Below are 14,827 nucleotides of genomic sequence, written 5' to 3' on the forward strand. Positions count from 1 at the left end.
GTTGCTGACAGGCCAGAAAAATCCTGTCCCAAGAAACTAGAAAGAAATATGTCCTGCTAAAATAAATCTGGAACAAAGATCCTAGAAGGGGGATGAGAATATTAGTTATAAAAGAGGCTCAGATGCTGAAACTAGATGGGATCAGCTACAGATGCAATCTGTTAAGTCCCTTTGAAAGGGTGAGACTCTTTTCCTGAAAGCTAAATGTTCACTCTACTGGTTCAGAGGACATTTAAGTGGCTCTAGAATCCCAATTAGAGCAGAGAAATGAGTCCATCCCTGGACAAGGTTTGGAAGACATTATTTGCATCTTCCTTCAAGGGAATATCTGATTTGTTCCTGAAACCACAAAGTTCCACCTAAGCAAGGCAGGGGTAATAGAAGTAGAATTACAGGGAGCTTCTTTTAAAACCAGAGTCGGCCAGCCACTTCTGGGAATTCCTATTTTGATGGAAGAGTTGAGATGTGAAAAAAGAAGGGGCTCTGTCCAGTGCCCTAACTCAAAGCTACATTCCTACAAACTCTAAGTAAATGCTACTTAATGATAATCCTTTGGTTCTTTATTGAGTCTTCCCAATAAATGATGCTTCATTAATCTTGATTTGACAACTACATTAGAGGTAATTTGATTGGCATAAAGCACCATTCTGCAATTGAGGCTACTAGACCAGTTCCAAAGTGTCAGCAGGCTCCTGCCAAAGTGACTATAAATATTGACTAAAAGGCAAGGTTTTGATCAGCAAAATAGAGATTTCCAGGCACAGATCCATCTTTTCAGCCTTGTTTTTAGATGGAACCCTCTCAGTTGGGAGATAAATCCATTTTCACAAACTACCTAGTAAAAATGTCTATATTCAACAAACAAATTATTTAGGATTTTATTATTGCTCTAAAAGCTACATCTTAATGACGTACAAAAAATTTAATAAAATGTCAGTCATTTCATTTTGGAAAAAGTGCCTTGTGAAAGACAAATAAATAGTGAAAGAGGAAAGAATAGTATTGAAATTCAGAAAAAGATGACAGTGTATAGGAAGATGCTAACAAAGCAAAATTCAACAGAGGCACTTAAGGCCCTGCACTTGCCAACAAGGTCAACATGTGGTTTAGGACAGGGCTGCTCAACCCTCATTCCTTTAGAATTGGTCTTGAGGTCTATCCATGAGTGGAATGGACTTCTTCAGGAGAATACCCCTCCTTTTGAACACAGTAGTTTTCCCTCTGCTTGCTACATAACAAACATTGCTACAGAGCTAATTTCTAACAATATAGTAAAGGTAAAATATTGCCATTAAAATCACTTTTTAAAATTCCAAGTATGCTTGGAATGATCACCATCAACAATTAGCATTAGCAAAATCATGAATAAATTTTTATAACAATGGTGGAAATTTGTAATGTGCTAATTACAAATTCACTAACTAACACCTAAAGAGGTTTAAAGAAGCAAATAGTAAAGGTGAAAGCTATGAATCCCAATATGCATTTTAAAGTGAAGAGAGACAAATAAAAAAAATATCTTTTTCAGAGGTGGAAAAATGACCTCTTGATGTACCCCCCCCCTTAGTTTGGTATTTCTGTTGGATTTAACCATATGAAATTACAAATATTTGGCCATTTGACCCACAGTTTCATATAGTCAGTCTTATAAAAATATTACAAACAAATGAAGAAAGATATGGTCTCCCTGTTTTCATATATTTCCCATTTATAAGCAGAAATTTGTCTGCTAAAAATATGAATTAGAGTGTGTATAGCACTTTGGAGGCCAGCAGACTTGGATTTAAATCTTGGATCAATCCTGGATTAATGACCTTTTCAAATTCTGTAACCCCTCCCCATCTGCCTCCAGTTAGTACATTGGAAATGGCAACCTCTGCTTCCCAATGCTCCGTTGAAGATAAAATGAGACAACACATATTAAAATACTTTATATAACCCGTGATCCATATGAACTCTACTGACTGATGATCACATTCAAGTTCTACAGATGATTAGCACTTTGAAATAGCTTGTAAGCTTTAACTTACTATTCTTTTTCCCTTAGGATTTTGAGGTATTAATGTTTTGATTATTATGTTTCATTAACAGAAAGGGTCACAAAATACTGTGATGAAAACGGGGTTTGGTTCAAACATCCCCACAACAATCGAACCTGGACCAACTATACCCTGTGTAACGCGTTCACTCCTGAGAAGCTGCAGGTGGGTTCTGTTTCAAATTGCAGTACTGGATGAAAATGCCATTATTTATATGCGGAAATGGCTATATAACTTTAAAATACCTGCTACTCAGAAGCCAAATGATGTTTATGGAAGGAAATCAGTGGTGACCTATAAAATAGGCTTTCTATGAAGTAGCATTAGAGAAAATGACAATTCCTTTCTTAGTGTTTAATCTCAAAGGTACCTCCAAGAACATATGGAATCCCACCATTTGTGACAAAGCAGATAGTATCCATGAAACAGATGATGGGATCCCCTCTGATGCCAGAAACTAGGCACACTCCTGTAATCCCAGAGACTCAGGAGGCTGAGGCAGGAGAATTGCCAGTTCAAAGCCAGCCTCAACAACTTAGGAAGGCCCTAAGCAATTTTAGCAAGACTCCAAACAATCTAATGAGCCCCCCTCCCATATATATGTATGGTATGGGGATGTGGTTCAGTTGTTAAATACCCCTGGGTTCAATCTCTTTTACCAAAAATTAATAATAATAATAATAATAATAATAATAATAATAATAATAATAGTTATACAAAGCCTTCTTAGAAAAATAGCCAGGAAATTAATTTCTGGGAGAAAAGACAGGAGCCAAATTTTTTTTTTCTCAAAAGTATTCCTCAGTCCCTCCCAGTAAGTTCTCTAAAGTTTTTATCAGCTCCAATTAATAAATCAACTATTCCAATTTTATCATCATTACCTGTAAGGATAGGATAAGAAGTGCCATTAGGAGAATTGTATCAGCAATAAAAATGTCAATCAATGTAAATGCCCGGTCAAATGGAACAACAGATATAATTCAGGAGAAGTAGGTTAATCTGTACTAAAATTCCTGGAGCCTTGAAAGGTGATAATTGTTTGAGGACAGTAATCATACCCATAACTAAATGAAAGTCTCTGATGCATTGAGAACATTTTAGCAGAATTACTGTTTCAATCTCAGATCCTTTACAAGGCAAGTGACAAGAATCAAAATGCTCAAGATACATAAATGTCACATTTACTCCCAAAATTCATAACACTTCATAGAAATCATCCTTCTTATCTATATTATATTGCATTAATACCAAGGTGAACACACTGAAGAAGGAACTTCAAACAAGAAGTCAGGAGATTAAAATACAAATACAAAATTATACACAAATTTTTCCTCATTAAGAAAAACAGCAAGTAAAAACAAAATTCCCAGTTCCAATAGATCTAGGTCTGCTTCAATTATAATGGATTAAACTAAGTAATTTCAAAAGCTAGTGTCAAAATTGTGTGTGTGTGTATGTGTGTGTGTGTGTGTGTGTGTGTGTGTGAGAGAGAGAGAGAGAGAGAGAGAGAGAGAGAGAAACTAAAAGAAAGGCAGAAACACAGAGGGAGAGAAACAGTGAAAGACAGAAAAGCCAGAGAGTTGGATGACCAGCTCAAACTCTCCCTTCTGAGAGATAGCCAGGTAAGTACAGAACATCAAATTATGAGAAAAGGAAAGATTATGGATAACCAGTAAAAAGATACTATGATATTATGCATTTCATGAAAGAACTCATTAATATTCTTTTGAACCAACATGACACTAGGAGAGAATAAAAATGAACTACGATTATGGAAAAATAGAATTAACAAATGACCATCAAGGAAAAGACTTCATATTCTTCAACCAACTAAATACTAAAGATACCCTTCTTTTTTCAAATTTATTTTTTAAAATTTATATATATATATATATATATATATATATATATATATATATATATATTAAATTGTATGTACTTTAATCCTGGGTTAAATACAGGTACAGAAAAATCTGCCATTGTGCTCTCTTCTTTCTCTGTGTATTCCTAGTGCCAAGAGTCAGGAGAATTTATAGATTATTAATCTGCCATTTCGTAGACATACCCACTGTCTGTAAGACCCTAAAAGTTAAACCCTACCAGGATCTCTTCCTCAGCTTCAGGGTAATCATTTTCATGCACTTAATATTACTTCAACAGTATATTTTTGAATGAGATTTAATTCACCTCAAGGAACTTTCTTTGAAAATAGGTCAATTGATTTCTCTAAAATCATATGAATAAACATAAAAATAATTTTATTTGCTGAAGTATTGTTCTGATGTTTTTAGATGGTTTTAAAGAAGGAAAACTATGCTGAATTGTATCCAGAAACAAAACTCTTGCCCCCTCCCTGAACTCATTTGTTCCTCTCTCTGTTCCAGAACGCGTACTCTCTGTACTACCTGGCTATCGTGGGTCACTCTTTGTCCATTTTCACCTTGGTGATTTCCCTGGGGATCTTTGTGTTCTTCAGGTGAGTATATTTACAACATCTGCTTTTTTATTTTCTTCTCGAAGTTACTGGAAGAAGTGGCAAATTCTGTAAGAGTGGGGCTGGGGGAAGGTCTCCTGCAAATCATGAAAGACAGGCACCATTGGTAGTGATGAAGTAGCCAAAATATCAAATGCTTTTGAACCCTAACTTTGGGAGAACAAGATGCATTCATTATTATTTTCAAAGGCAATATGCCTCCTTCCCCAAATAAGACAGGCCTGTGAACCCAGGAGGACCCTGTGGTAATATGGAAAGGTTCCATTTACCCTGGCTGAAGTTACATTAAATACTGAGCAGAGGCTCCTCCACCTTCTCCAATCCTTGCTCTACTATACAGAGGCCATGGCCATAGGTTCACATGCACCCTGCCTAGTTATGAGCTGTATCAAAAGTGGATTTTCCATGACCGGTGAGGCCATGATAGTGGTTTAATCACAGAGGAGGGCAAGTCTTGAGTCTCTCTTTATGCCTTAACCCACTCAACCAGGATTGAAGTTGGTGGAAGAAGATGGCTCTTTGTCCAGTGTTAATTCTTTCTCCTTGCAAACCTACTATTTTCAACCACACCCATCTTCTAAGACACTGTGAAGAATAATATTCTCATGAGGGTTTTTATTCTAAGGTTTTGTCTATTAAACTTAATTGCATTATCTGTGGCAAAGTGATTAGGTTGATATACATGCAGATTTTACAATAACGGAGCATGTGTTGAGTCCTTCTTCATCGTGTGTTTGACAAAGTAACATGACTACATTGGGCTGTTTCTTAAATTTGGCATCATTTCTTTAACTCAAGGCATGAGGCATGTAGCACTACATTGCCCTTTCATGAGAATTCTAATTTTTACACTAAAGCAATAATTCCCTCTACTTAGACTTATATACCCTTTTATGTGCAAACTTTGGATTTTCTTGTATTTTAGATAATTAGATTGATTAGGAAAAATCTTGATACTCCATTCTCCATTATATGAATAAGGTAGGTCTAAATGTGCATAAATTATCTGACATGAAAATTCTATAGAATTCCCAGCAGGCAGGAGGTCTGCTTATGTTTTCCATGCAGAAAACTCCCTTATCACAATTTCCTACTGCTGTTACACTAGTTGAGATAATATCCAGCAAGCCCTGGAGCAACTTGTATGAAATAACCTATAGACATGGCCTGGCAATTGCCATCTGCTAGAACACTTCAGCTAAAACCCCAGAAGAATGAAATTCAGAGATATGTTAGCCTATGTGAGAATAAGGCATTAAAAAAAACACATCAGAGCATGTCTTTGCAAAAGCCAGCTCAAATATGTTTTTCTTTAGTCTTTATGTGTGAACAATTGTATCAGAAAGCACAATGTGAGAAAATACATAAGGAACAACTTGAATACTTGAAGGTGTCTTGTCATCTTTAGATAAAAATAAACAGGAGCTTTTCAAATAACTAGACATTTCAATTAGAAACTATTAACTATGTTTGCATCATAGCAATCCTTCATGAAAATAAGGCTCCCATAACATAGCCCTTTAGCTGATTTTATTAATTATATTCACAAATGTAGGTTTAAAATAGACCACCCATATATTTTTTTGTAAATGAATTGCAGTTCATAAATCTCTTAGAAATGGAAATAAATTAGATGGAATGATACAGTATCTAAATTAGTATCTGACACATAAAAAGTGTAATATGAGTTAGGCTCAGTGGCACACACCTGTAATCCATCAGCTTAGGAGGCAGAGGCAGGAGGATTGAGAGTTTAAAGCCAGTCTCAGCAATTTAGTGAGTCCCTAAGCAACTCAGTGATACTGTTTCTAAATAAAATATTTTTAAAAAGGGCTGGGGATGTGGCTCAGTAGTTAAGCATCCCTGGTTTTAATCCCTGGTACAAAAAAAAAACACCAGTGAAATATGTGTTTAATATCATTATTATTGCTATCACCATAATTATTATTGGTAGTAATAATAGTTGTAGTGGTATGGCAAACCCCTAAGCTCAGATTCCAGATAATCCTTTACACTTAAAAGATGTGCCACACAATTAAATATAGTCACCTATATATAGAATAACAAAAGCTTAATTTGATTTTTGTTAAAATGTATTCATGATAGTACTAAAGAAAATTAAACAAATGGGAGAATAATCAACTCTGTACACATCCTTAGCACAACTATTACTTTTTTCTTGGTCATTTTTTAAATCTTTGTCCATATCATAGTCAAGATTCTTATATTGCCTAGCTCAGTGATACATGCATACCTGTTATCCCAGCAACTTGGGATTCTGAGGCAAGGAGGATCATAAGTTCAAGCCAAGCCTCAGCAACTTAGTGAGAACGTGTCTCAAAGTAAAAAACATAAAAGGTTGGGTATGTAGCTCAGTGATAAAGTGCCCCTGGGTTCAATTTCCAGCACACACACACACACAAAAAGTGACTAAAGAAAAAGTAAACAGACAATAAGCTCCTACCACAAATGGCTCAACAGAAGACTCATAAAGCAGAAAGACATGAGGTATTAATTGCTAGAATTAGAAGAGTATTTTCAATTATAATGATCAGAACACAGCAAAGTAATCACCATAGCATGATTAATTTTGGAATGTCTGCTCATTTTTCAATGGCTCTTCACCATGGTGAATAAATACATCATCTTGACTCTCACACAACTTTGATTAAAAAGTCTGCTTCTAAAAGCCTACTTTTTTTAAGCTTTTTAAAAATATAACAAAAAGAAAAATCCCAAATTTGTAGCTATGCAACTAATACTCAGATCAGGACTTTAAAGGTAATGGCAAGGGAGTGTTTCTTAGGTTTTTTAACATCTCCATTCACTTAAACAAGTTATGAGATCTGAGAGTGGAACCAGCAAAGAAAACGAGAATGTTCTTTCAATTATTATTCTTACATCAAGCCACAGAAGATGAGTGTTTAAAAGTGTGGCACATGGTTGGGAGGCTGAGGCAGGCAGGTTGCAAGTTCAAGGTCAGCCTCAGCAACTTAGTGAGAGCTTGTTTCAAAAAAATAAAGAGAACTGAGGTTGTGGTTCAGTGGTGAGGTGTCCTTGAGTTTAATCCCCATTACAGGGGGAAAAAAACACATGGGTAAATTAGAATATTTAACCCAGAGTAAAATGATACTGTTCTAACCCTAGTGGGGAGGGTAAGAGGGAGGACCTGAGATCATCTGTGAGGCACATTGTTCTATTGTCTCTATTTCAAGAAGCCATCAGTCAACAACTTAAATCTGGGGAGGAAAAACAAGTACTAACAAGTATACTAATTTATAATCTAAATCTAATAATGCAAAGATAGAAACTGAAATAGCTGACTCTCCAGGGCAGCCACACAAGAGAAGAATGAGAAATGTAGTTCACAAATGGGGAGATGTCAAATATTCAAATTCAAAATAATGAGATACAATTTTTATACTTGTTCTCAATGGTCTCCTAAAAATGCCCAAACTAAAAATGTTAAATACATCTATTTTCTTAAAAATGAAGTATGTTCCTGGCTTTTCTAATTTTTTCTTATATTTGTATTTCAAAAATAATAAAAGTTATCGTGAAGTAGAAAGTAATTTTGACCTATCACTGGAATTTATCTTTTAATTAGCAGAATTTTCCCAGGAATTTTTTTTTCAAACAATTAACATCACCCATAAGATGTTTACCATACTTTACAATCTAAGTGTTCATTATTTATTTACTTAAATACCGTTATTGATGTGAAAAATCAATGATCAATTATCTGTCTCTTGCTTAATTCTGCATTCTTGCGGTATTTTGCAAAATTTGAACAGTTAGTTGCATAAAACTTTTATGAAACCAAAGTGAGAAGTTATGCAGCTTCCCTTGGTGGACTAGTTCATTCATAATCATCCCATGAAATCTCACTCTGAGGTCCTCAGAACTCTTGAAATGCACCTTACAGAGTCTATCAAAAGAAGAAACCCTGCAGGTGTCCTCCAACCAGCAGGCTAAGGAGGCCTCCAGGAGAATTCAAAGTTACTGACCATATAGGAGGCCATGGAACTGCCAATACTTCACTAAAAATCTTGGGCTCTTACTCAGAATGAGGCCATTAAAGCATGCCCCTGATCTTAATGTAATTTTATTCTTAGTCTTCAGGGAAAAGGAAAAGGCAGGGGGGCTACATAACCCTGAAACAAATAAAAATCTTGCTTTGTTATTTTAAAAGAAGAAAACAAAACCTCTGTGTCTTCTACAATCTAGAGGAAACTGAGTTTCAGTGATTTAATTAATAAAAAAGGGCACTAAAACATTTGTAACTGTATGAAAGTTTACATAACACTCATCACGGTATAGAGGTTATTTCTAGTCCAACAGTTAAAGATAGAAAACAGCCACTTTAGGATGCTATTTGGTTTAGGATGTTTGCAGGGAAAATAAGAACAATAATAAGGAGAAGAATTAAATATAAACATCAAATTAGTTCACCAAGACCTCTCACTATTAGATGCCAATAGTACATATCAACAATAGAACTAAGATGTAGAAACCCTTAGGGAAAACTGATTTGGGAAAATTATGTAAGTGCACATTTACGTGAGTTTGGTTCTTGACCATTTTCAGCAAGTTTTTAATAAATCCACTCATTTCTCAAGTTTTACTTACAATTTATCAATTGCACACTTAAATACTTATACAGCTCATGTGCTCTCTCAAGAGAGGCATAATAGAACATTCATTAGCATCCATTGTGACTGATCAGTACTCATACCTTCTGGTTGTTAAATATTTAAAATATTTACTACTCTTGCCCAAAAGGCTTTAGAAATATATATTGAAAGACAGGGAGTGTCTTATTGCATTTCAAAAAGCATAGGGAGTAACATAGGTCAAAAATGGTAGCTTCCACTGGGGCATCCAGAAGGAACGCTGGTTCCTTTACTACCAACTCAGCATTTCCTGCCATTTTATTTCACACCTACATTCTGGGTGGACAGACAAGTCTTTATCTTGTGTGGTGTCCACCATTATATGTCTCTGACTGCCTTCCTGCTCCTCCAGAGAGAACACTCAGTTGAAGGCATCAAGGATAGCTTACTTTCTTCCAACCCAGGCACTGGCATGCTGGGGACAGTCAAGATAACTGTTGGTCAGACCATGACATATTGTTCACACACAGAACAGCAGTGACAGGAAAAGAAGCAAGCATTATGATTAAAAGGGGGAATTCTTGATAAGAATTTTGTGCTATATCTAAAAGTAGAAAGTTCCTTATCAGGAAAGACATACATATGATCGGTTATGCAATTATGCATTATTGCCTTCTTCTCTTGCCCTTAATTCTCATGTCCATTGTGAAGAAGGTACAATAACTAGGTAAAGGGGAACAAAGTCAGACTGGAAAATGCAACTTGGGCTTATAGCAATTATAGAAATGAAATTCCTAACTCATGTTTTCCCATGGACTAGTAAATCCATACAAACTTTTCCTTGTTTCATTATTGGCTATTCCCTGTTTGCTTTGGATGTGACTCTAATTACAGACTTATGTAGGATTGATACCAAAACTGATTTAAGAAATCTGCAAAACTACAGGCAAATATTAAGTGCCTCTCATACAGCCACAAGCTCTCAAAAAGTACACATGCATATGCCGATAGAGTACTAATAACATGAAACAAATTCTTTGTGAAAGAGTTATACCAGATAAACTATAACCATGAAAATGACTTTTTTATTTAGCCTTAAAATATGGCATTTTGAGATTCAAAGTCAAGAACACTTATTTCTTCGTCACATTTGAAATGACACCACAGTTTAGCCCAGACAGCAGATAATGGTATCTTGTCCTCCCACTATTGGAGAATCTGTAGTACTTATGGTTCCCTGTCACTCAAATTAACAAGCAGTGTTCTGTCCATCTAAATGCCTATTTTTTTTATCAAGGGAATATAGTATAACATCAGGTTTATGCAATTTCTACTTAAGACATTTCAGATCTGACAAGAAAATGTTATCAGCTGCTCTTACATTCACTCAAGCAACAGGATTTTTGCATTATAATTCTTATGCTAAATTCAGTTCATCTTCTCCAACATCCTATGCCTCTTCTTCAGAACACTTATCACAATAAGAGTAAATAAGCAGCTATGTTGCATATAAGGTTCTTGAAGTCAGAAGCTTTCTATTTGTGCACTGATATATCCTCTGCCTCTACTAGAAGTTCTGGATCATATTGAGTACACAGTAACTCAATTGTTAATTAATTTTGATAAATTTAAAGTACTGTTAACTGGCTTCAAAAAGATGAGTGTAAATGTCATCAAGTAATGCAATAAAATTTTTTAAACTCAATAAACAGAAATCATGCTTGAACTTTTAAGAAACAGAAACTCATTATTAGCCATAGTCTCCCTTTGGAGGCTAGCAGTTTATCTAGTTTTAAACCATCATTTTCTCTACGTTCTCAATGAGAAGTGTGTATGGGTTCTTATGTAGGTATATGCACATATATACGGATTTATACATATATATAAAATATTGTTTTAGTCAGCCTTTCTCACTGCTGGGACTAAAGGACCCAACCAGAAAAAACTGTAGAGGAGGAAAAGTTTGAGGGCTTACGGTTTCAGAAGTCTCAGCCCATAGACAGCCAGCTCCATCACTTTGGAGTGGCTCAAGGTGAGGCAGAACATCACGGTGGAAGAGTGTGGTGGAGGAAAGCAGCTCACATGGTGAACAGGAAGCAGAGAGAAAGACTCCACCCTCCAGATACAAAATATATACCCCATAGGCATGCCTCTAATGGAACCACTTCCCCCAGCTACACCCACCTGCCTCCATTTACCACTCAGTTAATCCCATCAGGGATTAACTAACTAATTATGTTAAAGCTAAAGACCAATTGTTTCTCGTCCAAACTCAATTGCATTGTCTCACACGTGAGCTTTTAGGGGACATCACATCTAAATCATAACTACATATGAGCTAGTATTGAACAACAAGATGATGTCCAATATTAGTTAGCTTAACAACTTAAGAATTTGGTAAATGTTCACTATGATACAAAGTATGAGATATGAAATCATCTAGCATTTAATATAATTCTTTGATGTACTGAAAAACTGTTTAGTGGTCACAGCTCAAGCAAAATTGTTGTCATATATTTTTAATTAAACCATGAGTCTTAAGTCCTGTGATGTGTCAGTATTCTAGGATTATGAAACAATTTCCTTGGACACTTCCATGCTAGTGGGAGGAAAAGAGAAAATAATAGGCAATATCAAGAGGTGATGAGTGTTAAGAAGAAAAATAAAGCAGGGACTCAAGGGCAAGAGTAAGCAGCAGGTAGAGGAAATATCTTTTGTTCAGGGGGCTTTGGTTTCCACAGAGAATGCAGCTAATGAAGTCCCTTAAGCCAGTGTTATGCATCAACAGATTATTGAACTCTGCCCAATCTAAAGAAAGCCAGGCCCAGGAGCAGCAGACCTTCCTCCTGCTTTTCCTTCTAGACAATGGCAGTTGTCATAGGCTAAACCAGACTGAATGCCATGAGGAAACCACAGATATTTACTCCTAATGAGAAGAATTATTGAACACAATTATGGCTACATGGAAGGTGTCAGGTCACAGGTTCAACAGCACTGAGTCCAACAGTTGCAAGATGGAAGAGTTTATGTTGTATAAATGGGTGCAGTGTTTCACACAATTTTTTATTCTTTTGAAAGCCTTAAACTTTAAACCTGTCTTTAGCATTATTATAAAACCAAGCAAGTTTGGTTTAATTTTGCTGCCAAGTAAGGTAATCCATCACAGTGTGTGGGGGGGGGGGCTGGGAGGGTAAGTTCTTCTCTAAGCCCCATCTTTACCATAGGCTGCCTTCTGGACATAAAGTTCTATATTCTAATACTGCCCAATAAGTGACAAATTCTAAACTATTATTCATTAACTACTACTATGTGTGCTTCCTGAGAAGTGCATCTGCAGTCATCCAAAAGCGCTCTCACAGAGGTCCTTATTACTTACTCTTACTTTTGACTACAAATTATTGACAATTCACTTTCCTTTGAGTTGTGAATATAGGAAAGCATTGTAAGTAAATCCAGACCATTCTGAAATTTCATTTTCCCCCCGGATTTCTTTTTCAAAATTCCTGGCTTCTAACTTTATTCCATGAACTTGTTTTAGGAGTAGCTACTGTGAGGAGTAACTACAGATTTTAAGCTTTCACAATGTAAATACATTATACTAATATTTTTGACTGGATGAAATATATTAAATAAAGGATGTCTATTGACCTACAATTCTCATTCCAATTTTCTTTCTACCATGACACAGGCTATCTTCATTGCATCCCCAAAGTGAAAAGGGATATTCAAAGTAATGTTTTATTATGTGAACTTTCACATCAGTGCTTATGTAACAAGTTTATGAAGTAGGGGAGAAAGGAATAAAAGAATCCAACAAATTACTTAGTACCAATAAGGTGGGAAAGTAACTGTGCAAGGAAGCAGCAGAACTTAGATAGGTCTCGCCAGATCTGAAGCACAATATGCTTCATGAGGAGATCAAATTTAAGCCCATTTACAATTCTCTGCCTGTGTCTGAGCTCCACCAGCAGGAGAATGTGGAGAGCAGGAACCACAGGAGGGATTCCACAGATCTAGGAAGATGTCAAAAGACACAGTGGAAGGAAAGAATGGTGGAATACTTGAAGCTCGTGTATGTAAGGGCTCCTGTCCCTGGTCATGGGCATCCCTTGTTCTGACTTCTTGCTCTATGACCCCATTTACCACCTATTTGGGGCCTGGTTACAACAACGAACAGTAGACTTCATTTGAAGCACACCCCAAATCCTAATGGTTTCTCCTCCCAGAACCCTTTTTTAAATTATTTCCCCAACATTGTCATAATCAAAAGTCATTCCTTGCTCTTTCAGTTATTGTAGGAAGCCACTGCTAGGACCCCCAACTACAACTTCTGTGACTAGAAAATTGCTTTTAAAACTATTTTTTAAAAAATCAGGCAGAAACATAGTAATCAGTCTTGAGGATGGGACCCACCTCATTTGCTTCTGTATGTCCTCATGTCTGTTGCTAAAGAAAATATGAAAAAATATCATCAATTTTTTTTTCAGGAACTTTAACATTTGGTCCCCAGTTAATACTTCACATTACTTTTTCTTCCAGGAGCCTTGGCTGCCAACGTGTGACTCTGCACAAGAACATGTTTCTGACCTACATTCTGAACTCCATGATTATCATCATCCACCTGGTTGAAGTCGTGCCCAACGGAGATCTGGTGCGCCGGGACCCGGTAAGCTCTGCATGGTTTTGTTTTCAATTTTATTTGGAGAACCTAGTACCTGTAAATAATGAGCATGCTGTTAATGCTATTGACATCTGCAAACATATGTACTTCTTGAGTTGAACTTTGCATTAGCAAAGCATTATCAGTTCTATGTAGTTCTTGGGATACATTGTTACATGCTATGATAAAGGACTGGAATCATTGAGTCATATAAGCAAATGAGAATCATACAACAAGGCTATTGTACAAAGGCTTGGGTCAGTCACCTCAGCTATAAACACTATGCATTTACTCAAATGAGTCATATAAATATGTTCTATGTCTGCATGCTTTGAAAAAAGATCTATTCTGACATAAGAAAATGAAAAAGAATTTAGGGGTAATGAATACACCCATGAAACTCATACCCATAAACACCATCACAACAAGAAAATCTAGTGAGGGTCCTCCTTCTATAAAAGTATTACAGAGAACAAGAGAATTGAAATCATTTAACTCCATTACTGAGAACCACTCATAACGTCCTTAGAGTTGTTAATAATAATTCATATCTGTCTTCAATCTTCTCTTTTTATCTCCAAGGTAATATTTTTCCAAATGGTTTCCAAATATGGTTTCGCTTTAGAATCAACTGGGGGAATTTCATAAGTGTTAGACAGCCACTGTCTGCAAGGTGCTAGAGTTCAGTAGCTATGGGTGGAGCCCGGGAAAGCACCCCAGGTGTTTCTCTCTTGCTGCCAAATTGGGAAATCATTGACCAATTGCTGGGTGAAGAAAATGAGCTGGCAGAGGAGGCAAAGGAGGAGGAACATGAAGGCTCTGCTAATTCATTTAATCAGCCCCAGATATTAAAAACCACCAAAAATTAGAACTAAAAGAGATTTTAGTCCTCATTTTACAGATTAGAGATCTGAGGATGGAAAGGCCAAGTGATTTACCCTGGATTGTATGACTGATATAATTCGGTAATTGGAGGGGTAACAAGGACTCAAATCCACTCTCCTTACTCTCAGTTTTGTTC

At 36.2% G+C, this 14,827-nt stretch overlaps 1 protein-coding gene across 1 annotated transcript in view; it reads left to right on the top strand.

Moving 5' to 3' along the window:
* The window catches only part of CALCR (calcitonin receptor), a 120,811-nt gene that overhangs the window by 85,142 nt on the left and 20,842 nt on the right, over positions 1-14,827 (top strand). The window contains exons 6-8 of the mRNA XM_081288171.1: positions 2,092-2,204; positions 4,424-4,515; positions 13,686-13,812. Coding sequence (XP_081144297.1) covers positions 2,092-2,204; positions 4,424-4,515; positions 13,686-13,812 — 332 coding nt within the window. The remainder of the gene's footprint in view (positions 1-2,091; positions 2,205-4,423; positions 4,516-13,685; positions 13,813-14,827) is intronic.

Source organism: Spermophilus citellus (assembly GCF_964194105.1).
Source record: "Spermophilus citellus genome assembly, chromosome: 3".
Taxonomy (NCBI): domain Eukaryota; kingdom Metazoa; phylum Chordata; class Mammalia; order Rodentia; family Sciuridae; genus Spermophilus; species Spermophilus citellus.